This window comes from Rattus rattus, chromosome 2 (genome assembly GCF_011064425.1).
Source record: "Rattus rattus isolate New Zealand chromosome 2, Rrattus_CSIRO_v1, whole genome shotgun sequence".
NCBI lineage: Eukaryota > Metazoa > Chordata > Mammalia > Rodentia > Muridae > Rattus > Rattus rattus.
In genome coordinates this window covers 56,922,858-56,948,572 of record NC_046155.1, presented here as the reverse complement: position 1 = coordinate 56,948,572, position 25,715 = coordinate 56,922,858, and the positions used below count along the sequence as shown (strand labels likewise).

The window sequence follows — 25,715 nt, the reverse complement described above, 5'->3', positions numbered from 1 at the left end:
CTGTCTGCCAAGTCACTGCCACAATTATCCATAATTTGGAGTAACAAGGGCTGTGCTCACTAATGTGTGTGGTATTCACTCTGAAAGCTCGAGTGAAATAGCTTATGAATGGGCCAACCACACTTGCTGCCCTCACTTATTCTACAGATGGGTAAACCGAAGCCAAGAGTGAGTCACCCTGGCTTTTAAAAAAAAAATCGCTAATATTTGAGTATAGACTTTTCAAACACCTTTATTTCTTATTTTTAAGATTTGTTTATTTTTATTTTGTATGTATGAGTATTTTGCCTGTGTATGGATATATATCATGTATGTGCTTGGTGCCCCTGGTCTTCATGGGATCTCCTGGAGCTGGAGTTACAGAGAATTGTTAGTTGCAACTGTATCCAGGCCCTGTGCAAGAACAGCAAGGGGTTTAAACTGCAAAGCCATCTCTCCAGCCTTGAGTGAAGGCTTGGACGGAGGATTTTACTAGACACATTCCCTGCCTTAAGCGATCGCCCAGGACAGTGCCGAGCTGAAGGGACTGTTTATTTTCTTCATTTTGGCACATAGAGACATGTGCTAAGTACAGCTGGCTCAGTGCTCCATCTGGGTCCTAACGACTCCCTGATAGACCTCAGACTTGAATTCAAGCCACCCGACTCCAAAGTCACAAGTAGTAATCAACGACACAAATTGCTTTTCCTTTGTGTATCAAGCCAGAGTCATCAGCTTTGGGATATACTGAGGAATGCATGTCGTTGCTGCTTGCAGTTCTACATGGACAAATGGACGTTTTCGACGAAAGTTTTTTCATATACGGTTTTGTATACAGAAAAAGCCTTTCTGTTCAAATTTTATTCCTATATGAAGTGGTCTATTTCCAAGAATAGGCAAGCGTTACTACAGCCAGCACAATCATTTCTGTTTTCTGGATAAGGGGAAGGGCTGGAGTGGAGCTCAGGGCTAGGATGTTTGCCTTGCATGCATGATACCCTGGGTGTGACGCAGACCTCCCAGGGGACTCCAAGTCAGAAGAGGAGGATATAAGCCAATGAGCCCCATCAGAGTTTCTGTTCTGGTAGCCAGATGCTCTGATGTCAGTTCAACAAGGACAAGTTCAACAGACCTAATGGATCCTGTTCTGTTCTTTTAATTCACCGGTCCCGGAAGAGAACAGGGATGTGTTCAGCAAGGTGGTCAGGGCTGACCTTACAAAAGACCCTCACAAAGGGCTTAGAGCCCAGCAAAGGTGGCGCCTTCTTCCTCTCCTGTTCCATCGACACGACGCATATTGAAGTAAAAACTGTGTGACACGTAACAATTTCTGTGTATAAAACAGTATTATGTTATAGTGTGTAGCCCAAAAAACTATGCTGGGCCAGGAAGGGAGGGTTAAGTTTGTTTAACCGACACTCATTGTATTTGCGCCAGCTCCTAGTCCCCGGGCCACACGCTGGAGACCGTTGTGATGGGGAGTCTGCCATTTAACGCAGTGATTCTCAAATGTTAGTATGTGTAAGAATCTCACTGGAGACTTGTTGAAATCGCACAAGGAGATGGCCCACTCAAGCACGGGAACCTTAGTTTGAATCCCTAGGACCTGAGTCAAAAACTTAGTTTGGTGACAAGCATCTGCAATTCTAGCATTTCAGGGATAGAGACAAAAAGATCTCTGGAGAACCCTGGTCTTCTAATCTTGTTCAATCTATAATCTCCAGGCTTAGTGAGAAATCCCACCTCAAAAAAAGTACAGTGGGATGCAAGAAAGGAAGATAACTCGACAGTAACCGTGGGCCTCTGTGTGCGCATGTGTGTGCGCACGCGCATGCAGAGCACAATCCTAAACCTCTGATTCTCAAAACAGATTTATATATAAAAGAGTCACTACAAGAGGTTGAAACTGGTGGTAATGAATCTTGGAAAACTTTAACCTAGTCAAGTGTTTATTCCGGTCAGCTGTGGAATCAAGTTCCTGAGACTTGGGATGTCGGAGAGCTAGAAGTATGTGCCTTGAAAATCCTTCAGGGAACCTTAGAAAGATTTCTTAGATTGGGCAGGCGACATAGCAATAAGATGTAAGGACTCTTTCCAATCAGGAAAAGGACACAGTGTTCACAAATGATCTAAGTCAGAAGAGAAAGAAAGCAAAGGGGTTTCACTAGAACAAGTCAGGAGTGTGTGTGTGTGTGTGTGTGTGTGTGTGTGTGTGTGCAATTCATCTAACTCATATACTCAAGCTTCATGTACTTTATAGGTGTCTGACTGTAATTTTAAAACAAATTTTAAAAGACAGTTTAAGGCCAGTGCCGTGGAAGGTATTCCGGAGAGAAATAGAGGAACAAGCTGGTATACTGCCATAAAAGAGTAGAGAAAGAAGGAAGAAATTCAGACCCTTCCTTCATTAAGAGCACCTCAGCTGCAAAACTGGAAATGGGAGGGGACAGATAGGTTACAAATTCTAGATAACAGGAGAGAAGGAAGAAGGAAGCATGTGAAGGCTGAACACACTGGTTTTTTGGAGGGAAGTTCAGCCCCATTTTAAAGATTCAAATGCAGGGTTGGAGCAATGGACTTCCTCAGGACCATCGGATCATAGGCTCCTCCTAGAGCCTGGCCTCATTTCCTACCATTCTTTCCTTCAGCTTCCTTCCTGTCTCCTTTAGGGAACCTTAGGAAGACTTCTCAGAATGGGCAGGAGACATAGCAGTAAGATCTAAGGACTCTTTCCAATCAGGAAAAAGACAAATGATCTAAGTCAGAAGAGAAAGAAAGCAAAGGGGTTTCACTAGAACAAGTCAGGAGTGTGTGTGTGTGTGTGTGTGTGCATGCGAGTGCGTGCCCTAAAGACTGGCTAACTGATGCCTATGAGAAACAGGACATCTGGCCGGGGTTAGACCTACTGCAAGAGTGGACAAGTCTGTGGACAACCGAAAGTGGACAATTCCCTAAGCGCCTTAAAGACCTGACCAGCAAACACAGCTGTTTGGGGGAAGGATTTCTTTCCTTTCCTGTCTGCTCTACAACCATGGGTGATGCAGTGTGCAGGCTTGAGATTGACACTCCTCTTAGGCCCTCATCCCAGCTGTTCCTATATTCCCAGGAGCCCTCCCACCTCTCCCAAGTGGAGCCAGCTGTTGTCACAGAAGCCACTTGCCTATGAGGCCTCTTCCCTGGCCTATGAGTCTCCAGTTCCAGAGGCCTCCAGAAAGTACGGCAGCTTGCTGGAGGCCCTTGCAGAAGGAGGGAAAACAAGACAGGAACTAAAATTAAATGGATTGTCTACAAACGTTTTTTAATTAAAATTGTGATTCATTTTCAGGAGAGAAGAGGCCCTCTAAGAACAATTGTGCTTCCTAAGTGGCGGGCACCAAGCTTAGCAGCTTTGCCCAGAGCCAAAGAGGGAAGGGAGGTGACAGCCAAAGGCAATGAGTGGGGGTACTTCCCCTTCTAGGGAGAAGAAAGCAAAGTGGGAAGTAGGGGGTGGGGCTGGAAGGAAAGAGCCAGGAAGAAATCTCCCAAGCCTCTGTTGCAGAGGGGCCAAGCATATTAGGGACCCTAAGGCTGAGATTTTGAGGTTTCTTTTGTTCTGTAAGATTATGCCACCTTCTCTCCCCCTTTCTTACCCCAGGAGGGCCCCAGCCACCAGCTTTGACAGAGCAACCCACCCACACAGCCTTGGCTTTGGGGTAGCCAGGGTAGGGAGAAAATGGAATCTGGGAAAAGAGGGAGGTAGAGACAGAGAGGGAGAGAGGGAGAACTGAGGGTGTATGGCCGACTTGAAAACCAAAGAGTGACTGTGTGTGGGCTGCTGCTCTGATGTCAGCAGAACCCAGAGTTCATGACACTCCCCGCCCCCACCGTACCCCACCCCCAGGCCCTCCTAGTCACTTCAACATTCTGCTGTCCTTGCTGACATCTTTGCCTGCGTTTTGGATTCTTCCACTGGGGACTATAGGCGCAGCATATGAATTGGGGTTCAGGGACTGGCTTGCACCACTGCGAAACTGTGATCCATGCACTAGTGACTCCCACTTGTGGAGATGTCACCCTGTGTGCACCACTTGCTTGAGCTTTTGAGGAGACCATGCCCACTGCCACCATTTTCCAAGGCACTCCCACATCCCCCCAAGTCCAGACTGCCATGCCTTCTTCCAGAGTCACAGCCTAGGTCCTGGGGGAAGGATGAAGGAGAGACACGCACACGGGAACACAGAGAGAAATTAATATCTAGTTCATTTTCTTTTGCCCTAAAAGGTTCTGTTTAACGGCCAAAAGATTTTTCAAGTTAAAATAAAGTAATTAAAATTTTGTTTGTTCAGGACTGTATTTTCACAAAATGATTAAAGTAGATGCAGCTGGAAAACTCTAGAAACACAGAAAGCATTAGGAGACAGAAACTTGTGCAGGACAGAGAGGATGACCCTGAGGAACCCATACTTCGGACAAAGAAGGGGGAAACCAGAAAGAACTCAAGACCAAATGCAGGTCCTCTTAGGGACAAAACAACACCCTCTCCAGGGACCACCCTCAACCCTGGCAGCACAGGATGTGCCCACCGTCCTCCCTTCACTTCAGGATTCACACCCTAACCTTGAGACTCACCATTTGCTGGGTCTTCCCTTGGGAGTGGGGTTGTATGTGTGTGTGATTTTTTTTAAAATCTTTCAAATATAAGACAAAAATACACTTTATCATCATAGATATATATATTTCACTCTCACCACATAAATACAAAAACATCCAAAGAGCCAAGACGTCCAGAACACAATTAGTAGCCAGGATTTAGTGACACCTACCCGCGTTTGAATCGTTCGTTCGTTATTTTCTTCGTTATTTGCCGAGAGAGAGAGAGAGAGAGAGAGAGAGAGAGAGAGAGAGAGAGAGAGAGAGAGAGAGAGAGAGAGAGAGAGAGAGAGAGAGAGAGAGAGAGAGAGAGAGAGAGAAGAAAACGAAACAAGAAAGAAAATGGGAAAAAAGATGAAAAACTTCGGATGTAAATAATTTACAATAAAGTTACTTTGTTCTTTAAAATGTTTTGCGCTTGTTTCAGATGGGTGAATACATTCTAGACACGGAGGCACCTCGCTCTCTGGGCCTGTGGTTTTGGTTAAAATGCGAGTGGCGATGGCTCTGGGGGCTAAGGTTGCTTCAAGGGCTGGGGCTGCACCTGCGTGGTGGAAAGGGTTTTAACTCGGGATGGGACGTCTGACACCCTAGGGTTGAGAAGGGAGAGGAAGTGCTTGTACTGCCACTGGCACCAAGAAACTAGGAACGGTGAAGGCCAAGCCGGGCACCCAACCTGTCCTTCAGAAAGCAGCTGATCAAAAAGTCCCGGCCCTTCCTGCTTGGTGAAAAGCCTTTGTAGATATCGGAGTTTAGAAGATGAAGCAAATATAATGGGTGTTGATTTAGTTCCAACCCCCGCTATTCTGTAGCTTTGCTTCTGGGAGCCTCTAAAAAGAATTCCCAGGACAGGAGACTGACACTAGCCACCGCGCACTCTCCTGGGAGGAGCAGGAAGCCGTGGGCCACCGCCCTGAAAAGAAGATTCTCAAGCTTCTGTCATTGGCTTTTCCTTCCGTTTCCTCTTTAAATTCCTATCTAAAGTCACAGCGCTCAGGATTTTAATTTCGCACGTTCCATGGTGCGTTCTCTAGTCCGAATTTCGTACATCTTTCAAACTCAACTGTTTGAGTGTTTAAAAACAGGTAACACTTCATCCGGTTTTATGTAGCAATGACTTTTGCTTTATTGCTGCTGGATCAAATTTATCACCACCTTTGTCTAACAGGACGTCTGCTGGATCGTTTCTCAGGGTCGGGGCGCCTGTGATAGTTTTCCTAAAAGAAATAAAACTCATCAGCTCTGTTCTGGACAGGAGCTGAGTATGCACCAATTATCCTGAGAGGTCTAAAAATCGGGACCAGGAACTCTCCCAAAGCCCTGATTTCTCTGACAATAGGGGATGGGCCCTTCTTTTGGGGTCTAAAAAAAACCCAAGAAGCCTTTTCAGTCCCTGGCGCCCTGCGAACATAGTTCCTCTTTCGAATATTCATAGGAGCACTGTGCAGCGCCCCTATCCAGAGCAGGTGTCGGGGCCTGGACTTAGGCTCAGTCTGTTCCTTCCCTGGCTAGCAGGGTGGGGGTTGGCTAATTCGGGTATTTCTCCCCAATTCTTTGGATCATTCCTGGATTCAGAAAGAAGCCGGGGTTGGAGGAAGGGAGGAAAAGTAGAGAGAACAAAACAGCCCGAGTGAGTTGAAACCAATAGTCTGTGCCGGGGTGGGGTGGGGGTCAGGGGGGCAGTCAGAGGCTTGGTGGGGGCCAGGAAGGCCAGTGCAAGAGCACTGGGCGCCTAACGCGCGCGAGTCCATAAATACCACCACAAGAGATGTTATAAATATAAATACAGGGTAACACTTAAAATCAGTCCAGCGCTTTTTTCTCGGCCCCTTCTTTATTGTTGGTCCGGGAGTAAGGCTCGAAGGCCGAGGAGCTCAGGTAACGGGCTGAGAGTTCTTGCAAATTCCCGGCTAGCGAACCAGCCATCGTCAACGGGGCGGAGGACAGGCGGCTGGCGACAGAGCCTAGCAGCGACGGCACCGGCAGGCTGAAGAGACCGTGGCTGGCTGTCGGTGCTCCCGCGTGCAGTCCCCCCGGCCCTGCAGGCCCGGGGCCCGGAGCGCCGCCCACGGCTGGCGGATGCTGGGACGCCGCGCCCGCCGGACCCGGGGCAGTGGCGGCGGCGGCGGCGGCCGCAGCGGCGGAGCCCGCAGCAGCGCCTGCACCCAGGGCCGGGAGGCTGGGCCCACGCAACGCGGAGCCCAGAGCTCCTGTAGCACAGGGCGGCAGCAAGGCGGGCAGCCCCGGAGGCGACAACAGGCGGCCTTGCTCCAACAGCCGCAGCACGCTGCACGTGGCGGCGGTCTCCGACACCACCGAGCGCAGCTCCGAGTCTTTACCCTGGTCCTTCTTCTGCTTGGTCCGCCGATTCTGGAACCAGACCTTCACCTGCGCGCAGAGGCAGGAGGAAAAGTGGGAGAGAGCAACAGGAAAAAGCAGGGTCAAACGCTGCAGGGTTTGGGGGGCGGGGGTGTGTGCCTGAGCTGCTGAGACCCTCCCCCAACCTCAGCCCTCGACGCAGCCCCACCCCGCAGCAAAGGGTCTCATCTCCAAGGCTGCTAGCCGCTAGCGGATCAAGTGCCACCACGAGGGGGACACCATTCCACTAGGCTACGCTTCCGGGTCATGCAAGCAGGCCCAGGCCAGCGCAGGTTACAAAAGCAAAGTAATAAAAATGTCCACGCCACTAGGGAAAAAGCCTGAGCTATTTCAGTGTGCTGCTGCGATACCCATGGAGCAGTTTTGGTTTTACAAACTGGTGAATCGGCACAGGCTAAGTAAGAGCTTAAGGTCAGAGCAAAGCTGTGCAGAAAGTTGAAGTGACTGGGGAACGGTGTCTCAGGCTTCCTAGATTCAGGTCCTAGTCCGGTGACTTCAAATTTAGCACCAGAAAAATCTATGTGTGCCTCTTAGTGGCTCCGAAGAACTGCCCTCTGCCTGTTAGACCAAAGACTGATCGCGAATCAGCAGCAGACAGGGAAGGTCTGGGTGGGAAGCAGACATTTGTGCAGGGTGGGCTTCACAAGTCAAGCTTTCTCCGCCACCTCTCTTCACCAGCTGGTTTGAAGGATCTGAACGTTTCTTTTCATTTATCCCTCCCTCTGCACTCCATTGGGAACTTTGGAATCATGGGAGGAAGATAGGAGACTGAAGGAGACTAAATAAATTTTACACACACACACACACACACACACACACACACACACACACACACACACACACCTCTTCTCTTTCTGCCTCTTCTGGCCTAGAGTGGAGGGTAGTGGCTATATGGAAAAAACCATCCTATTTAGGTTTTGAAAGCTCAAGGGGTTTAGCACAGACAATTAAAAAACCATTACAACGCCAACTTAAACTCAGATTTCCCCATCTGTTCGGCCCTCCGTTTCCAGTATTCAGTCTAGATTTTTAGGTCTAAAATGCTCCCTACCTGCTTTGGGGCTGGACATAGAAAAAGAAACTAGAAAGAGAAGTGACCAACAGCCTGAAGGGGCAAAACCTCCCTCTAGCATCCTGGACCCTTAGCTCACAGGGTCAGCTCCAAAGCAGCATGGGACTTTGTTTATGGTAAGTAGAGGACCTAAAATGCAGAAGACACTATATACACTGCAGGCACCCAAGTCACCAGATTTGCTACCCACCGGACTCTCCCTGTCACTGGCACAGAAGATAGTGCCTTTTAGGACCCCAGAGTGGTGCTCAGGGCTGACTGTTTAAGGAGTGGGCGCTGCCAGATTTGCACAGGCAGGTTTCTGAGAGTTGGCACCCCTTTCTAATCCTACTTCCTGCAGAATTGATCTAGGTGCTGAGTAAAGCTAAAGGCACTGACATGGGGTGTTAACTGGGAATATAGCCAAGATGGTATGTATCCAAGTGGGGGAAACAGCCTTTTAAAAATCAGAAGCCATCCAAAAATTCTTAAGAGCCAAAAAGAATTCCAGAAGGACGGAATACGGGGCCCTTGGGCCAAATCAAGATATGCAGAAATTAGACTATGGTGGATTTGTGAGATGAGGAGAGGACATGGCATTTTAAGAAAGAGGAGGGAGCCTAAGACCTTGGTCCCCATTCATTCCATCTCCTCTACGTCCCTGGTAGGTTCTGTCCAAAACAAGGTAGATAGCGAGGAAAGGCAAGCTGCCGCGCTGGGGAGAGGGAGAGAAAGCCTGGTGGTGTGAGCACTGGCAGCTGGGTACCTGGGTTTCAGAAAGATTGAGCTGCCGAGCCAGCTCGGTTCTCTCGCGGCCCACTACATATTGGCAACGCTGGAACTCCATCTCCAGTCTGTAGAGCTGCTCCGCGGTGAAGGATGTGCGTGTCCTCTTGGGCCGGTCCAGGTCCAAGCCCTTGGGCAGGATGATTTCTCGGATAGACCCCTTGGCATCTAGGGAAGGGTAGATGTCAGCCACCAGAACCCCGTCCCCGACCCGAGCTAGCTAGGGACAAGACTCTGGTAGGCTGCGGTGGGTGTACGTGGTGATTGTAGTCATAAAGCCGAGACTCTGGGTGGATGGAGGCCAAGGAGTCTAACTTTATACCATGAACTGGGAGAGTAACCAGACTGTCTTTGAAGAGTTCTCCCAGACACTGGAGTGGGGGGTGAGTGGGGGGGAACCAGAGCAAAAACAAACAAACAAAAAAACAAAACTGAATTCCAAATAGGTGGATGCTCCTTCCGGCCTGGGGAGCCTCTGGTGTGTGATCCGAGTCACCAGTAGCCCAAAGGGGCTCTTAACGATAACCCTAGCCCCATTATGGTCCCAGATACCAGGGCAGCCTGCACTCCTGTGGTCCCCACCCCCACCCCGGGTCTCTGGCCTGCTCCAGTCCAGGCAGCGGAAGGAGGAGGGACCGAATGTCCGCTTGCAGGGCCTGGCTATCTGCTAGCGGGGGCGGCGCCGGCTGAAGCCGGGCCTCGGCGCCACCACTGCCCGGGAGAAGCGCACGCCGCTCCTTGAGCGAGGACCAGAGAAGCAAAGAGGCAGCATCCGCAGCCTTGCGGCCCAGCTCCGCAGTCCCTCTTGGCGACAGCGGCCAGGCCAGGAGCGCAGCACCAGGGCCCTCGGCCCCGCCAGCTAACTGGCCGGCGCTGGCCGACGGCCCGAGGCTACCGGTCCTCGCTCAGTGCTCCATCAGGTGCGCTCTGCCCTCCAGGGCGCAGACACTTGCAGGCCGAAGGTCGCGCGCACGTCCCCCCAGAGGAGCTGGGTCCGAGCCCCAGTTTAGTGGCCGGTCCACAGCGCCTGGGTTCCTCCGGGTAGCCGTGCTGCGGGGCCCCTCCGGGTTGCTAGGGCCCAGGCTCTGAGAGAGCGCTTTGAAAGGAGCCCCAGGCACCGGTTCCCGCGGCCGACCGGACCCAAGAAAGAGAGGGCCACCAACAACTTTCTCCCAAGTCCTCGCCAGCCCTAGGCGGCGACGCGAAGCCACGGCGGCAGGAGAATTACCCGCAAAAGAACGCGCCCCAGAGCCCTGCCCATCCCTACCTCGGACTAGGATCCGGCGGCAGTAATCTGGGTCTGCTGAGGAATTGGATTTACTTTTGTTACAATCTTCGGAAGCGCCAGACGCCGAAAAGGCGCCCTGCGGCTCCTTGAGGAAGGCAGCGGGAAGGCTCCCCTCGGCGCCCTTGATCTCTCGGCTCTCCTTGTGCGCGTTCTTCGATACCCTGGCGGCCTCGGTGTCCGAGTGGCACCGGACGTCCATTTTGTCTGTTTTCCCGAACATAGGCAAAAAAAGGAAAAAAAGAGAAAAAAAAAAAAGAACCAGAAAAACAAAAAACACAGAAAAGAAGAAGGGGGTAAAAAAAAAGAGGCAGAAGGGGACAAAACCCCTAAAACGCAGCACCTAAGCTGAGTCGCCCGCCAGAATGAATGTCCCTGCGGGGTGGCTTCGGCGGCCGCAGAGGGTCAGCTCAGACAGGAGAGTGGCGCTCTGGTAGAAAGGCGGCGGGTCTTGTCCAGGATCCGGGTGGAACAGTGGTGAGGCCGCCTCGTCAGCGCCCGCGTCCTCTGAGCACGTCCAGTGTCCCCAGCCTGGCGATCAGGTAGCGAACAGCGCAACTCCGAAACGCTGCGGCTCCGCCTGTTACTGAGACGGCCGAGTTGTGGTTGTCCGACACCCGGGGGGACGCACACTCGCTGTTGCAATTGATTACGGGTAATTTCGCAGCCCCCACGTTTCAGTTACCTCACGAATACACTAAATTGTTTGGATAATATATCAGATCGTAATGGATGGTTTCTGTCCTTGTCCCCAATCAAGTAGGGGTTTAGCCAGTGAATAAACGGAAATGATTGGTCTTGCTTTCGGGAAACACAATCAAAGACCCACACTTCCAGAAAAACTTTTGACAAGATTCATCCTGAATTGTTAGCACCATTAGCAGGCATTATGAACTTTCTCTTTGCCTTTGACCATCCTGCTCACATACTGGCTAAAGGGGGTTTCCTCCAGACTCGCCAGGGAGAGCCGGATAGGGGGGTTACCCCCTCAGTCTCTGTAGCTGAAGAAAGCAGTTGCTTCTGGGTGGGGAAAGGAGGGAGGAGAAAAGTTTCCCCCTAAAGTCTCTCCCCCACACTCCAAAAAGGCCAAGCTTTCTCCCCAAGCGACTCCTTAACACACCTCGACGCTGACAGCCATCTTAAACTGCTGCCCCTCTTCCTGTAGCCCCAGTTGGATTTTTTTTCATGCCTGCACCTCCAGCAGCCCTGAGGCAGCCCATTCAAAGGGCAGCTTTGTACTCAGAGTGGGGGGGTGGAGGGAGGGAGGAAGACAGACAGGGAGACAGAGGGAGAGAGAGGGAGAGAGGAAGAGAGGGAGAGAAGGGGAGAGAGAGGGAGAGGGAGAGGGAGAGGGAGAGGGAGAGAGAGAGAGAGAGAGAGGAGAGAGAGAGGGAGAGAGGGAGAGAGGGAGAGAGGGAGAGAGAGAGAGAGAGAGAGAGAGAGAGAGAGAGAGAGAGAGAGAGAGAGAGAGCAAAAAATCTCAACTGTGAGATCTGCTTCAAAAAAAAAAAGTTTCCCCCTAGCTATTTCATTGTCTTGCTACAATGTCTTTGAGAAAAGCAACAGCCAGTAATCCAATAACAGCATTGATTAGGCCACAATGATTCAATTCAAGCGCATGGCCTTGTGCAAGGAGCTTGCTCCAGCCCTTCTCGTCACCTTGCCGGGGCAGAAGCCCTCTCCACGCCGCTCTCCCCATTCATTCCTTTATGGGAAATGCGGAGCAAAAGGAGTGAAAGATGGCAATTATCTAATTGGACTATTAACAAACAGTCCTCTGAGTGCGGCGGTCTGGCGTGGCTCCTGGGCGGGGGAAGGGCCGTGTTCCCGGCCCTCATTCACAAAGAGTGCAGGGGCCGCGGAGGAAAGGGGGTTTTTAAAAGGGAGTGGGGTTGGGGGGGAGAGGCGAGGAGAGGTGGGAGGTTTGGCTGAGAATTTTTCCACACAATTCCAAGAATGGGGCGGAGGCGGGCGGGGGAGGGGCGGGGGTCTGGGCGAGAGGGTGGGAGGCACAGAGTGAGTGGCGAGGACAGCGAGTGTGTGTGGCGGCCTCCGAGGGGCTCTGCGCCCGCCCCCACAGTCCGGCTGTCACCTCCCGGCCACCGCCGCGGTCCCTCGGGACTGTTGGACGTGGAGGGGGTGGGCCCATCCGGGTAACCGCACTCCTCTCCAAGCCACCTCCGGCCGGTCCCTTAGGGGCAACCGCTTTGGTCGGTTCCCAGGGTATCTGTCGCACCACAGGCAGACCTCGGGCTTCGACTTTATATGATTGGGGATACTTGGGGTAATTCTGTTGAGTGTTGTTCACTGAGCGGGGAGCATTCCGGGAACAGGTTGAGAGCCCAAAGATATAGATCTCTGCGGGAGCTGTCCTCAGACCGGACGCCTCCGTGCGAGCTGGCGGCAAGTGCCTAGAACGTCCACCCAGCAGGAACGCAAGGAAACAGAAAGAAGAAAAGGGTCTCTCCTTGGCGAGCCAGCACGCCCGACTCTAGAAGTTCTGCCCTCGCCGTCTTGGCCCCGACGACTCTGTGAAGGAGGGTTTCTGAGGCTTCGGATGTTACTGTCTGGGTGCCCTTGCTAAGATCCTTCGTAGTACTGCTCCTGGTGCAGGTCTGGAATTCCAGCCCAAACACACACACACACACACACACACACACACACCAAGCTCCAATCGGTGGGCTGAATAACCAGCGTGAGGTGTTCGGACTTCTGCTTAGTACTGCTCCTGGTGCAGGTCTGGAATTCCAGCCCAAACACACACACACACACACACACACACACACACACACACACACACACACACACACACACACACCAAGCTCCAATCGGTGGGCTGAATAACCAGCGTGAGGTGTTCAGACTTCTGCTTAGGGGCAAGTTGGAGTTCCCACTTTGACTTTCAAAAACCTTGGAGAATCATTGAGACCCCAACAACGGGTCAGATATCTTAGATGGTTCCAGGCCCCTAGGCCTGAGGACTCTGAAGCCTCCTACTTACCAGGAGGACACCTACTACCTGGAAGGAAGACTTTTAAAAAATAAAAGTGGGCCAGCTCACCATTTCTTTCAGATTTCTGGGGAGCGCCTGTTCACTTGAACCGGGGAGCAGTTGCTTGTTTGTTTTTGTTTGTTTGTTTTGAGCACTGGTATATTGGGTGTCTAATCACATTAAATATTCTTAAGCTCTTTCTTGAGAAGATAACAACATCCCAGGCTAGGGCTAAATGAGTAGAGAAGCTGAGACATTCAATAACTTGTCCGAATCTCAGCTTAGTGTATACAAAATTTGAACTCCTCTCTGGCTAACCTCAGAAGTGTTCCAGGTCGTCCAGCTTCTTGGAGCTCTGGCTTAGTTCCCAGCTACTCCCTGCTTTGAGTTTTCCCCAGAATCCCCAAGGGATGCAAAGTGCTCAAAGAGACACATAGCTGTGCCCTTAACATTAATACTAAAACATTTTGAGTATTTGACATTTGTTTCACTTCATGCCCAAATAACAGGAGACAGACACAGAAACATTGAGTCTCACTATTTTTAACTAGCCAGGAGCGCTTCTCGGAAGCCCATCACCCTGCACCGACATGATCTGAGGTGAACAAAATCCAGTTCTCTGTGTCTCAAAGTTGTCTGATGACTGGGATCAAAATCCAAGAATTCACATTTCTGCTGGCTGGGGGTGGTGGGGGTGACTCTTTTAACAACTTTGTTGGAAAAAAATTGTACCTTTTAAAGTTGGGGGCCCTTAGTTCTAAGGGCAGAGACACACCACCATTCAGTGCTTATTGAATCTGCAAAATGCTTTCGTAAGAAAGGAAGACAGTTGAACTATCTATCTGGCTTGATGATGTAGAGATTTATCAAGCTCTGGAAATGTCAAAAGCAAGGTAGCACTCAGGAGGTCTCCAGCACACATGCAGGCTGTCTTCTACAGGATCTAGAACAAACCAATCAGCTATGGGAACTCACTGACTTTAATCATAGCTCCATCGTGGAAGTACTAATAATACTATTACCAGATGCCCACCTAGGCTTCAGGCATTTCAAATAGCAAAATTAAATAAAAGTCAGTGTTCTGTGCCTCCCCCTCCCCTCCCCTCTTTCTCTCTCTCTCTCTCTCTCTCTCTCTCTCTCTCTCTCTCTCTCTCTCTCTGTCTCCCCCCCCTCCCTCACTGGTTTAAAATTCTGTGGGCATCCATCCAGAAAAACCATGACAGGTTTCCCAGAGGACACTGTGGAGGATGGACGGCCTGGATGGAAATTTCAGAAAAGCAGCTGCTGCTCTCAGCCAAACGAAAGCTGTGTGTCCATTGGCAAAAGAAAGGGGAGGGGGATCCGCTCAATTATTTGGATAATCTGAGACAAGCTTGTGCTGTGCCACACACATGAGGACATAGGGCTGCTCCAGGTGAAAGTGTTTTACTCCCCTGCTTACATTCTTCCCCCAACCATTGCCCTTCCTGCCCCCACACGTCTGTCTGCAGGTGCAGAGAGACCCAGAATAGAACTGTAGAGCTGGAAGGGTTTTTAGAGATCATCCATTCCAGAACCTTCATTTGACTTGACAGATGAGGAAAATGAGCCGGGAAAGACAAAGCAATTTATTAAGGATTAGACAACTAGTTAGTGGGGGCCTCTGGGCTGCAGTCCTGGTCCCCTCCCCACCCCTGACTCAAAGCTGCATTCTCATCTCTGCCCAAGCTTCCTAGAGTTGGCAAGAGAATGCACTCTTTGGGACAGGGTGAGATGATGCTACAGAAATGAATTAAACGTTGACTTGAGCCATGGGGATGTCTTTCATAGCCTATGCCTCTGCTCATGTTCTCTCACTCAGGCATTAGAAAGTAGGATGAAGATGGTGCTAAGCAGGGGTTGGGGGTTTAGCTCAGTGGTAGAGTGCTTGCCTAGCAAGTGCAAGGCCCTGGGTTCGGTCCCCAGCTCCGGGGGAGATGGTGCTAAGCACAGTCCTCCAACACCCCTCCCTTTTTTATTTCCAGGAGAAATAAGAGGTAAAAGTCCACTGCATCAGAGAAGATGAGGCAAACAGAAAGGAAGTCTTTTCTGTGAGTAGGGTACTGAATACAATCAATTAACAGCCAGGATAACTGGCATTTGTACAAACTTTCATCTACAAAGTTGCCAGAGGTGGAGCACTCCATCTTGTCTAGTTACTAATGCCCCCATCCTGCTGGAAGTCATTGAGGTAATGGAAAAATAAATGAACCACAAGCTTCTATTGAACATCTAAAATGGAGAATGTAGCTGTCCATCCAGGTATTTCTGTCCTGTTTTCCCTTAAGAACCAGCCAGTGTGCAGAAAGCCAAACTCTGGGTTAGTCTTTATGAAGCAATTGGTTCCATTGGCTTCCACTTCTTAGCCTTGCATGTTGTATCAGGGAGTTAAGTTTTGTCAGTGAATTAATAGTTTGAATGTGAAGCATTCAATTTTAGAGAAATCTTAGAGTGATTGCTCAGTAATTCTATAGGTTCAGTTATTTTTTTTTTAAATGTAACAAACCAAACAAAGAAATGGAGCAAATATGGACTCTGTAGCCAGTCAGGTTACATAATTCATGTGTGCAACTCCCAGCTCCATTCGCTATTAGACGGTCATTTTTAAACAGTTACATTCTTTGTCTGTGCCTCGATATTTTGTCAGAAAAATAAGTTTTGCTGTATGTAGCACCTGTAAGTATTGAATAACTAAAATAAAGTGCTTTAAATGATGCTTGTCAGATCATGAGCACCGTCAATAAATATTTGCCATCAGTGTCCTTACTTGTGCACCTCATGTAGCTAGAACAAGAGATACCAAGAAAGAACCAGAAGCCAGCCAGGATCAGTGTCTAGTTCTGGGAATGTGTAGTGAAGGTGGGCGGACTGAGCACCACACAATAATGAATATCCAGGATTTAAGGGCTGCCATGATCTCATTAAACTCCCTAGCCATACATGTGTTGCCCTTCCTCCCATAAATAGCTAAACCAGCCTGAGCTCTCAGAGACTAAACCACCATCCAAAGAGTACACATGGACAGACCCATGGCTCCAGCTGCATACGTAGTAGCAGGGATGGCCTTGTTAGGCACCAATGGGAGGAGAAGCTCTTGGTCCTGCCAAGGCCAGACCTCCCAGTGTAGGGGAATGCCAGGGCAGGGAGGTGGGAAGGGGTAGGTGGATAACACCCTCATAGAAGAAAGGGGAGGGGAGATGGGATAAGGGGTTTATGGGCAGGAAAACTGGGATAACATTTGAAATGTAAATAAAAAATATCAAATAAAATAAAGAGCTGTGGTCTATTTCCTCTTTGCTAATCTTGGGTAGCTTTGTCATATGCTTTAGTCAACAAAATTCTATGCATGTGGTCTTGTGTCCCTTGAGGGCCTTAAAGCAATGTGGTCAGATTCTGAATCCAGCTGTCCTGCTGAAAGGAAGTCAGCCTAGGGAAAAGGAGCAAGTTCAGTGCTCAGAATATGATATAAATATCAATGAGCAGGAGGTGAGCTTGTAAGGCCATGCGATATTCATGATAGTTTTATGAGAGATCTTGGCATGAACCATTGATACTGAATCCTGTCCAAAGCACAGTCTTGAGAAAATATAAAGTGGTGGTTGCTTTAAATTGCTAAGCCTTGGGTGTGTTTGTTAGGCCTCAGCAGGTAACTACAAAACCATAGGATGTAGGGGAAACCAAAGCTCAGCCATTTGTCCATAGTCTCGGCTAAAGAATACCACAGACCTGAGTTAACCAGAATCATACAGCACCAAAATCTGTGGTGGTGGTGGTGGTGGTGGTAATTAAAGGACTCTAGTAACCCCTTCAGAATCACCCAGTTCTAAGGGATAGTTATACATTTCTTGTTTATCCTTCCATATTTCAGAGTGACCTCCTTAAGATGGGCTAATGAAAGGACTCATTTGTTAGCCTGATGATGAAAGGAACGAAGAAGATTTTAATTATAACAAGGGCGATATCTGCCAAGACATTCCTCTTGAAAAGTGAAGGGGGGCATCTCCTTGGATCCCAGACCCCCCAATTCTGTATTTCTTTCTTTCTCAGATAGATAGATAGATAGATAGATAGATAGATAGATAGATAAATAGATAGATATAGCAAGCTTTTATTTTATATGTATGGGTGTTTTGCCTAGGGGCCAGGAAAGGGTGTCAGATCCCCTAGGACTGAAGTTGCAGATGGTCGTGAGCCTGGGAATCAAAACTTTGTTTTCTGGAAGAGAAGCCAGTGCTCTTAACCACTGAGCCATCTGTCTCGCTCCTTCCTTTCTCTTTAAACAAGAAAAGATACAAAGGGACAGGTTGAGCCCTCACCTTTAAGAGATTAGAGACAGTCTAACAGCAAATGGGAAGTGACAGCAGGTGGTCATTTGGCTCCTTGAAATTCTCCAGGTGATGTATTCTGGGAGAAGGAAAAGGAAGGCTGGTTTTTATTAAGCATTTTTCTAGGTCACAAAGAACTTAAAGGTTTTCCAGGAAGCCTGGTAATAAAATTTGTATCTTTCTAACAGGGTACATTTGTGTCTCAAAGCATCTTTAAACCCATCATTTTTCTAAACTACCTTACGGGCTGGAAAACAGCTGGGGTTGTTTACTCAGTAGTAACAGCTTCTGCATGAAAGGCTCCTGGATCCTAAGGCCACAGAGAGGTCCCGTGTCAAAAGGGTGAAGCGAGGACAGCTCCTCACCTAGAGTCTCTTTCTATACAGCTCACTCCATTCAGCTGTAACTGGAAAAGGAAGAAGATGCTGTCTGTTCCGTGTGCTCAGACAAGACCATTTCAGCTCCCCACTCAACGCCTGCGGTGCTCGTTGGTTTTGTTTTACTGTTACTCATTTACTAATCTTGGAACAGGGTCTCCTCTATCCCAGGCTGACCTTGAACTCACTATAAAATGGAATATGCTTTCCTTGAACTTGAAATCTTTGGTCTTCTACCTCTCCTATGCTGGAATATGGTGGGCATCACCACAACCAATCCTGGGTTTTCTGCCTGCTAGGCAAGCGCTCCATCAAGCAGACACCTACTTAATTTTTTTTTAATTTTTCATTTTTTTTATTAAAGAGAGGGTCTTGCTATTTAACTGGCATCCAATATCTGAGCATTGAGATTATGCACACAACCAACACATTCCTCCCATAAATTCAATTCTAAGGAATTTAATCCCCCACCCCCACAGTTTCTGAGCCATCAGACACTTAGAGGTGGTATAGGGAAATGAGATTATAGGCTCAGGCAGGAGCATTGGTGATGGAGAGTGCCCGCCAACAAGAAGCCTTGGAGAAGGATAGAAAGTAAACCTGGGAATTCTATAAACACCAGAGCCACAAGTCAAGTCATGACAACCTCAAGTGCTCTTGAGGACCTGAAGGCAGTAGATATCTAGGCCGATGGCCTCTGGGATTCATTTATATGTTGTTTGAGAAGGCAAAGAAGCCCAAACAATATTTGAGAGATGCTTTGACATAAAAATAAATACACGAAATTGCTCCTGTGCCATAGCTCATTTCTCTAAAATAAGGCAGAACTCACTGTCGCTGTAGATGCCCAAACTGCTCCAGCGTGGATGCAGAACACGACACTAGAGGACGTCCTTCCTTTGACATGCGGAGAGGAGAGGTCTGTGGCCTGGAGCTACAGAACTGAGTGTGAGACGGTTTTTGTCCCCAGCTATTTTCTGTTTTGTAAGACAGACCAAAAGAATGAAGGACAGGAAAGTGGAGTGGAAGGAAGAGCGAGCCTAAAGCATTATGGGAGCCTAATGCATTATGGGTACTTCTATTTGTATCGGGAAGAAAAGGAAATGGGAAGACTCACAGTTATTCGTGAAAGACAAGATTGTTTGAGTTTTCTAGAGATGCTCACCTGTAAAAGAAATGGAGGGTTTGGGCCCTACAGCCACCAAGGACTGGAAGTGACCTGTGGCCCAATGTGACCAAAAAACAAGGCAAAACTAGTCTCCATGGAATGAAGGCCCAGCGAATAAAGGGGAGGGGTCTGGGGATATTTTGGTGCGCTGTGTTCTTCTTCACATCACACTCCCTCTTTTAAAACAAAGAAAAATGCTTTGTAAACATAGGCTAATTAAACCAGCGTGACTTCTCAAAGCAAAATTGAGCCCCTTTAATCTGAATTTTCTGAAGAAAAAAAAAACAATAAAATTAAGGTATAATGTTCCTGAAGAGGAGTAGATAGGAACAGAAACAGCGTTTGTGAAGGATTAAGTATTTAGTGTGGCTTGATGTCTGCAGATACTGTGGATGGAGACATTCACCCCTCTCCACAGTATGGACCACTGAAGACCAAGGCTGAGCTGCAAGGACCTTGGAGAGTCTCTCTACAGCAGCCTGCTGTGGTTCCCTGTCCACAGGCTTTTCTAAACCCTGGAATCAGGAAGTAGCAGGAGGCCACCTCATGAGTCAGTCAGATTCTTCCAGCATCTTGACTATAAATGCTTCTCCCGGGGCATCCACCAGACACCAAACATCTGGTTCAGAGCATGACATCCTTGATACACAGTGTTTTAAAAAAAATACCCACAGCTCAGTTGAGACTCTGCCATAAATCCCTTCAACAACTTAGTTCCCACCCTCCATAGTTCTGGGGCCTCAAGTTTGCTAAACCAGCACTTCACCAACAAGATGCAAACCCATCAGTCTTTACTGTTTTATTTTGAGACACCAACTTTCCTAGGCAGGCATTCAACTTCCAATCCTCTTTCCTCAGCCTCCTTAACAGCTAAGATTTATAGGCTTTTGTCTCCTGGGGCCAGCTATTTACTACACATTCTTTTTGTCCCCTTCAAAATGTTAATTTGGGGCTGGAGAGATAGTTCAGTGGTTAAGAGCACAGACTCTTCCAGAGGATCCAGGATTGATTCCCCTGGCACCCAAATGGCAGATCACAACTTTCTGTAGCTCCATCCCTAAGAGATCCATCCAATACCCTTTTCTGACCTCTATGTGCATACACACACACACACACACACACACACACACACACACACACACACACACACACACACACACACAAATCAATACTTAAAAATAAAATGTTTATTCATTTAAAAATTTACATTTATTTATTTGGAGAAGTCAGGCAAACCACGTATTCATGTGAGGGTCAGAGAACAACTTCTGAAGGTAAGTTCTCTCTTTCTGCTGTCATTTCTGGTGATAAAACTTGGGCTGCCAGGCTTGGTGGCATGACTACCACCATTGGTGCCATCTCACCAGCCCCATTTCCATTGGTTTGTTTATTTACTTATTTATTTTGAGACTCGATCTCAAGTATCCTAGGCTGGTCTTGAACTCAGCTAGGATGACCTTGAGATTCAGGTCTTCTTGGCTCTACCTTGCACACTTTATATAGTGCTGGGGGACCCTTGTGCTTATATAGTAAGCACCCAACCAACTAAGCTACACTCCTACTCCCTCAGAACAGCAAATGAGGATGTGAAGTTGGGAGGGAGTGAAAAGACAGAATGGGAGGTGACATTCAGAGTAGCTTGTATGCATGTATCCAATTTTCAAAGAACTAATTAAAACATTATACATACATGAATGTATGTATATATTTACACACACACACACACACACACACACACACACACACACACACACACCACACATTGCAGCAGTTCTCAATCTGTGTGCCAGGGCCCCTTTTGCAAACTTCTATCTCTAAAAATAACTACATTATGATACAGAATAGCAAAACTACAGTTACAAAGTAGCAATGAAAATATATATTAACTGTATTAAAGGACTGCAGCACTAGGAAGGTTGAGAACCACTGAGCTAGAGAGATGGCGCAGTGGATAAGAGCACTTCCTGTGCAATCATGAGATCCTGAGTTCAATTCCCCAGTACCCGTGTGAAAAGCACTGTTGCCACACATGCACCATAACCCCAAGACCATGATGATTGCCAATCTGTCTCCAGGTTCAATTAGAGACTCCACCCCAAGAAAATAAAAGCGGAAAATGAGAGCAGAAGACACCATGCCATAGATCTCTGTCCTCCGCACATACACGTGTAAACAGCCAAGCAGCCTGTTCTCATCCAACGTGGCCTTCACTCTTCATTGCTGGGGGAGGCTGGGTGATCCTGAGGGTCCTCCCTGTTCTCCTGGTCTCCAGTCTCACATTCTGTGGCTGAGCCTGGGAACAGTCTGCCAAGGTAGAGACTACCTGTTTTACATGGAGTGGTGGTCCGATTGCTCTCTCAGACAAGTCTGGTCGGAAATGTGATAAGTAATGTTCCCTGTGCTGTGGCCGATAGCTCCCTTCTGCACTACAGAATGTTTTCTGTGAGTGCCATGCTGAGACTCCAATAGAGATTTAAGTCAGTTCCAAATAGCCCTAACATCAGAATCTACCACCCACTATGACAACATGTATCCTTTAAAGCAGAGGCTGGAAACCTGAAACTAAGCTATTCCATGGTCTTGGGTTGTTCCTGAGTCTATATTTATTTCTCACCAATTACCAAGTCGTGTGTGTGTGTGTGTGTGTGTGTGTGTGTGTGTGTGTGTGTGTTTGATGATGATGTGTGTGTGATAGTGTGTGTGTGATGGTATGTGTGTAATGGTGTGTGTGTGTGTATGTGTCTGTGTGTGATGGTGTTTGTGTTATGTATGTATGATGGTGTATGTGTGATGATGTGTGTATGATGGTGTGTGTGTGTGTGTGTGTGTGTGTGTGTGATGGTGTGTCTGATGATGTGTGTATGGTGTATACCCATGTGTGCATGCCCATGTAGGCAGGCAAAGGCCAGAGGAGGAAGCTGGACGCCCTGTTTTAAGACAGTGTCTCTCGGGAGTTGGGGATTTAGCTCAGTGGTAGAGCACTTGCCTAGCAAGCACAAGGCCCTGGGATCGGTCCCCAGCTCGGGGGCGGGGGGGGGAGTGGGGGGGAGGAGGAAAAAAAAAAAAAAAAAAAAAAGACAGTGTCTCTCACTGAACCTGGAGCTAAGCTGGCAGCCGGTAAGCCCCAGGAATCTTCCTGTTTCCTTCTTCATGGTGCTGGGGATTCTAACTCCAGGCTTAAGGCTTGACCAGCAAATGTTCTTATCCACTCAGCTGTCTTCCCAGCTACCTACTTTCCAAGATTTTTAATAGGTTTTACCTTGAAACCTTGAACTAGATAATCTGGATGCCCTGGATTCATTCTTTCACATCAGTAGCCAGCAGGAGGCAAGAAGTGGCAGATGCCTCTGGAGGGGTTGGTCCTGGAGCCTGACTGTGGGTTGGACATGCCTCGTCCCCCAGAGGTTTTCTACAGGAAATGTGGTCCTACGTTACCTGTTAAGAGGTAGTGGAACCTTTAAGAGGTTGGGGTCTGGTCGCTGATAAGTAGGCCATTGGAGCACAGTGCATGGGTTAGTTTGAGGGCTGACTGGCCCCTCCCTGCTCTCTGGCTTCCTGTCTTACCTTCATGGCTTTTGTTACTCGCTCACCATCCTGACTCTATCTGCCAAAGACTTTCACCTGAGCAGAGACAATGTTGTTGTCTGTTAGGTTGTTGTTCTTGAGCCTTAGAACTGGGAGCTAAATAACCCACTCCTCTTTGTGAGTTAGCCAGACTTGGACTCCTTATCACAGCAACAGAAAATAGGTTAATACAGGCCATGTAAGACAATACCATGAAGGGAAGTCACTCTACATATGACTGTCAAGTTGAGCGACACAAAAACCTGGAAGTGGAAGGTGCCTTCTCTCCAGGAAACTGGCCATGGGCATGCCAGCATCCGCCTGGGGTTCTCTGGGCTTGCGGTTCCATGAGAAATATTCTCGGGGTTATCCCCTTGGGTTTGGGCCATCCATGGAGTACGTAAAACCCAAGCTTTATCAGGGAGACACTGTGCTTTGGAGAACCCCGAAGCCAATCGAGACTCAGATTTTGCATCTCCCTCTTTGCATCACCACGGGGTCAGGGAGAGGGTGCAAGATGTTCCCAGCAGGCTCGTGCATCTGAACACCTGACTGGTGGACCTCTTTTGAGAGGCTGTAGAACCTTTAGGAAGTAGAGCTTAGCTGCAGGAGGTGGGTCTCTGGGGGATGGGTCTGTAGTTCAGATCCACTGGCCCTTCCAAGATGTCTGGATGTAAGCAGACCCCCTCAATTCACCTGAGGCTCTGTTTCTACCACCACGAAGGATCGTGTTCCTCAACCCGCAAGCCAACGTAAGCCATCTCTTCAGTTGCGCTTTACCAGTCATGTGAACAGGGCAACAGGAAAAGCAGCTAATACGACAAAAGACAGAGGGCTCATGGATATAATGTCACCATCTACAGTCACCTAGGACAACAAGACATTTCATGTTAATCTCTCCACTACCTGGGCCATTTTATATGGACAAGGAGAGTGTGCATTCAGGGTACGGAATGGCCAGGCAACAACCTATGTCTTGTACCTCAGGATCTGTGTTTCTTTGCCTGTATTCAGAGAACTGGAGGCAGACATTGTAGAGTGGTACATGTTCTGCCTGGCTGGGGAGCAAAGCCTGCAAAAATATGTCCGTAGAGGTGCAGGGGTGTTCTTATGTGCACCTGGGACCCTTGGAGGCCGGAAGAAGGTGTCAGATCCTCTGAAAAGTGGAGTTACATGTGGTTGGGAGCCTCCATGTGGGTGATGGGAATCAAACCAATGTCCTCTGGATGAGCAACCTGTGCTCTTTCTTGTCTACTCCGATCCCTGATATTGGTGGATTTTTGTGCAGAGATTAAAAAAAGAGCCTGAGAACCTCTCCTCCTCCAAACTCCTTGCCCGAGCTGGAAGACTCTGCTCGCTGAGCACATTGTGTGCCCGCCTCTCCAGCATGCCTGTCCTTATCCTCACACTTTGCCCGTTAGATCAGCGTTGCCCCACACCGCCCCCCCTTCCAGGCACTGCTTTCTTCTCAAGCTTCCTACTCAGGAGTTCTCATCGTTTGCTCTGACATTCACTAAGTGTGACTGGGCCTGTTCCACTTACGCTGATATAAATAGCTAATATTAGTACACTATTATAAGGTCTGTGTGCATATTAACTCAGTCCTTGGCTATATTCTATGAGCACAGACTTTTATTAGCTTCAGGAGTAGGCAGGCAGGGGCTCAGTGACCCGTTCAAGGCCAGCCAACTGGTTGGTGATTGGCATCTGTCCCAGTCTGCGGGGCTGTGAAATACCACAGACTTAGAAGTCCAAGATCAAGGTGCCCTCAGGTTGGGAGCTCTCTTCTTGACCTTAAATGGTTGCCTCTAGTCGTGTCCTTTCCTGACCTCCCTCTGTGCTCATGTAGAAAGGGGGGCTTTCTCTCATCCCATAATTTATTTTATTTTTGCTTTTTCTATTTTTTTCTTTTTCCTGTTTCTCTTCTCTTTTTCTTTTCTTTCTTTCTTTATTTTTGAGACAGGGCAAACAGGGGCCTCAGCAGAGAGGTGTTTCATTCCCCTCATAAATATTTACTGAGCATCTGTCTGCCAGCTGATGTGTAGACACCTGCTTTGATGGATCACAGAACCTTCAGAATCATAAGAGGAGCCTCCCAATGCGGGACACTTGTAATGTGCCTTAGCGCATCTGTGGGTCAAGACATTCCCAAGGGCTGAGCTTTGTGGTCTAGGCTTCTGGTGGGTTTGGACTCCAGAATGAAGGGCAGGCTGATTGGAGCAAGAGCTGGTATATGAAATGTGGCTCTTTTGAAGATACAGGATTCAATCTGGAAACTCGAGACCAGCATAGGTGACCTCCATCCTTCATCCTGGGGGAATGGAAAACAATGGCAATGTAGATGATTTGGTACACACATTTGGGCAAATGTCTCCTCAAGACTTAAACATTACCAGGGTGTGTCTTCTGCCTAGCACTCCAGGCTCTGCAATGGACCAGAAGAAAAGCCAGTCTCAGCTCCACTTTCAAGCGGCTTCTGCCCACAGGAAGGCTTCTGACCACAGGAGGGTCAGGCAGGGGTATGTGAACCATCCCACCTCAGACAGTGAATCTTTCCATAAGAGATCCACAGCAAACACTTGCCTGAGAAGAGGGCCCGTGTCTGCTATTTATAACAATGGCTTCAGAAAACAATGTGTGCACCCACCTCCTAAGCATACATGCATGCGTGAAGAACACTTCATATGCCGGAGTACCTTCCTGTAAGTGCCCTGTGAGATATCCGTGACAGAGGTAAAGCTTTCTTATGCTTGCCTCATGAAGACATACTCCCTCAGGGAAGACCCAACCAGGAAACCTAGCCCACAACCCTGGACATCTCTACGCTTGCCCTTCTACCCAAGGTCAAGAGTTGCTAAGGAAATGCGGGGCACCTCAGTCACAGCACAGGGAGAAATGGGCAGACTTGAGACACGCTTACAAAGAAGGCATTGCTGGCAGAATCTGCTACTAAAGACAGGAGGCAGGAAGGAGAGGAATGGAGGGTGGCCAGGGGACACAGAAAAAAAAAATACAAAGATGAGGACAGGGTGTCTTATTTTCCTATTGTTGTGATAAGACATTGTGACCAAGGGAACTTATAGAATACTGAGTTTACAGGGGGCTTAGAGTTTCAGAGGATTGTAGGTCATCACCATCATGGTAGGGAGTATGACAACAGGC

The 25,715-nt window shown here is 48.6% G+C and overlaps 1 protein-coding gene across 1 annotated transcript; it reads right to left on the bottom strand.

Moving 5' to 3' along the window:
- Window positions 1-5,239: 5,239 nt before the first annotated feature.
- On the bottom strand, window positions 5,240-10,332 carry Vax1 (ventral anterior homeobox 1). The gene is made up of 3 exons (XM_032895551.1): window positions 10,092-10,332; window positions 8,805-8,992; window positions 5,240-6,996 (listed from the first exon to the last, which is right to left on the bottom strand). The coding sequence occupies exons 1-3, from the start codon at window positions 10,330-10,332 to the stop codon at window positions 6,412-6,414; spliced, it is 1,014 nt and encodes a 337-aa protein (XP_032751442.1). The 3' UTR covers window positions 5,240-6,411.
- Between the last annotated feature and the right edge of the window lie 15,383 nt (window positions 10,333-25,715).

Coding starts and splice junctions, on each gene's coding strand:
- Vax1 (XM_032895551.1), bottom strand. CDS start 10,332: ATGTTCGGGAAAACAGACAAAATGGACGTCCGGTGCCACTCGGACACC. Junction 8,993..10,091: donor CCGCCGGATCCTAGTCCGAG/GTAGGGATGGGC, acceptor ACCCTTCCCTAG/ATGCCAAGGGGTCTATCCGA. Junction 6,997..8,804: donor TCAATCTTTCTGAAACCCAG/GTACCCAGCTGC, acceptor CTCTGCGCGCAG/GTGAAGGTCTGGTTCCAGAA.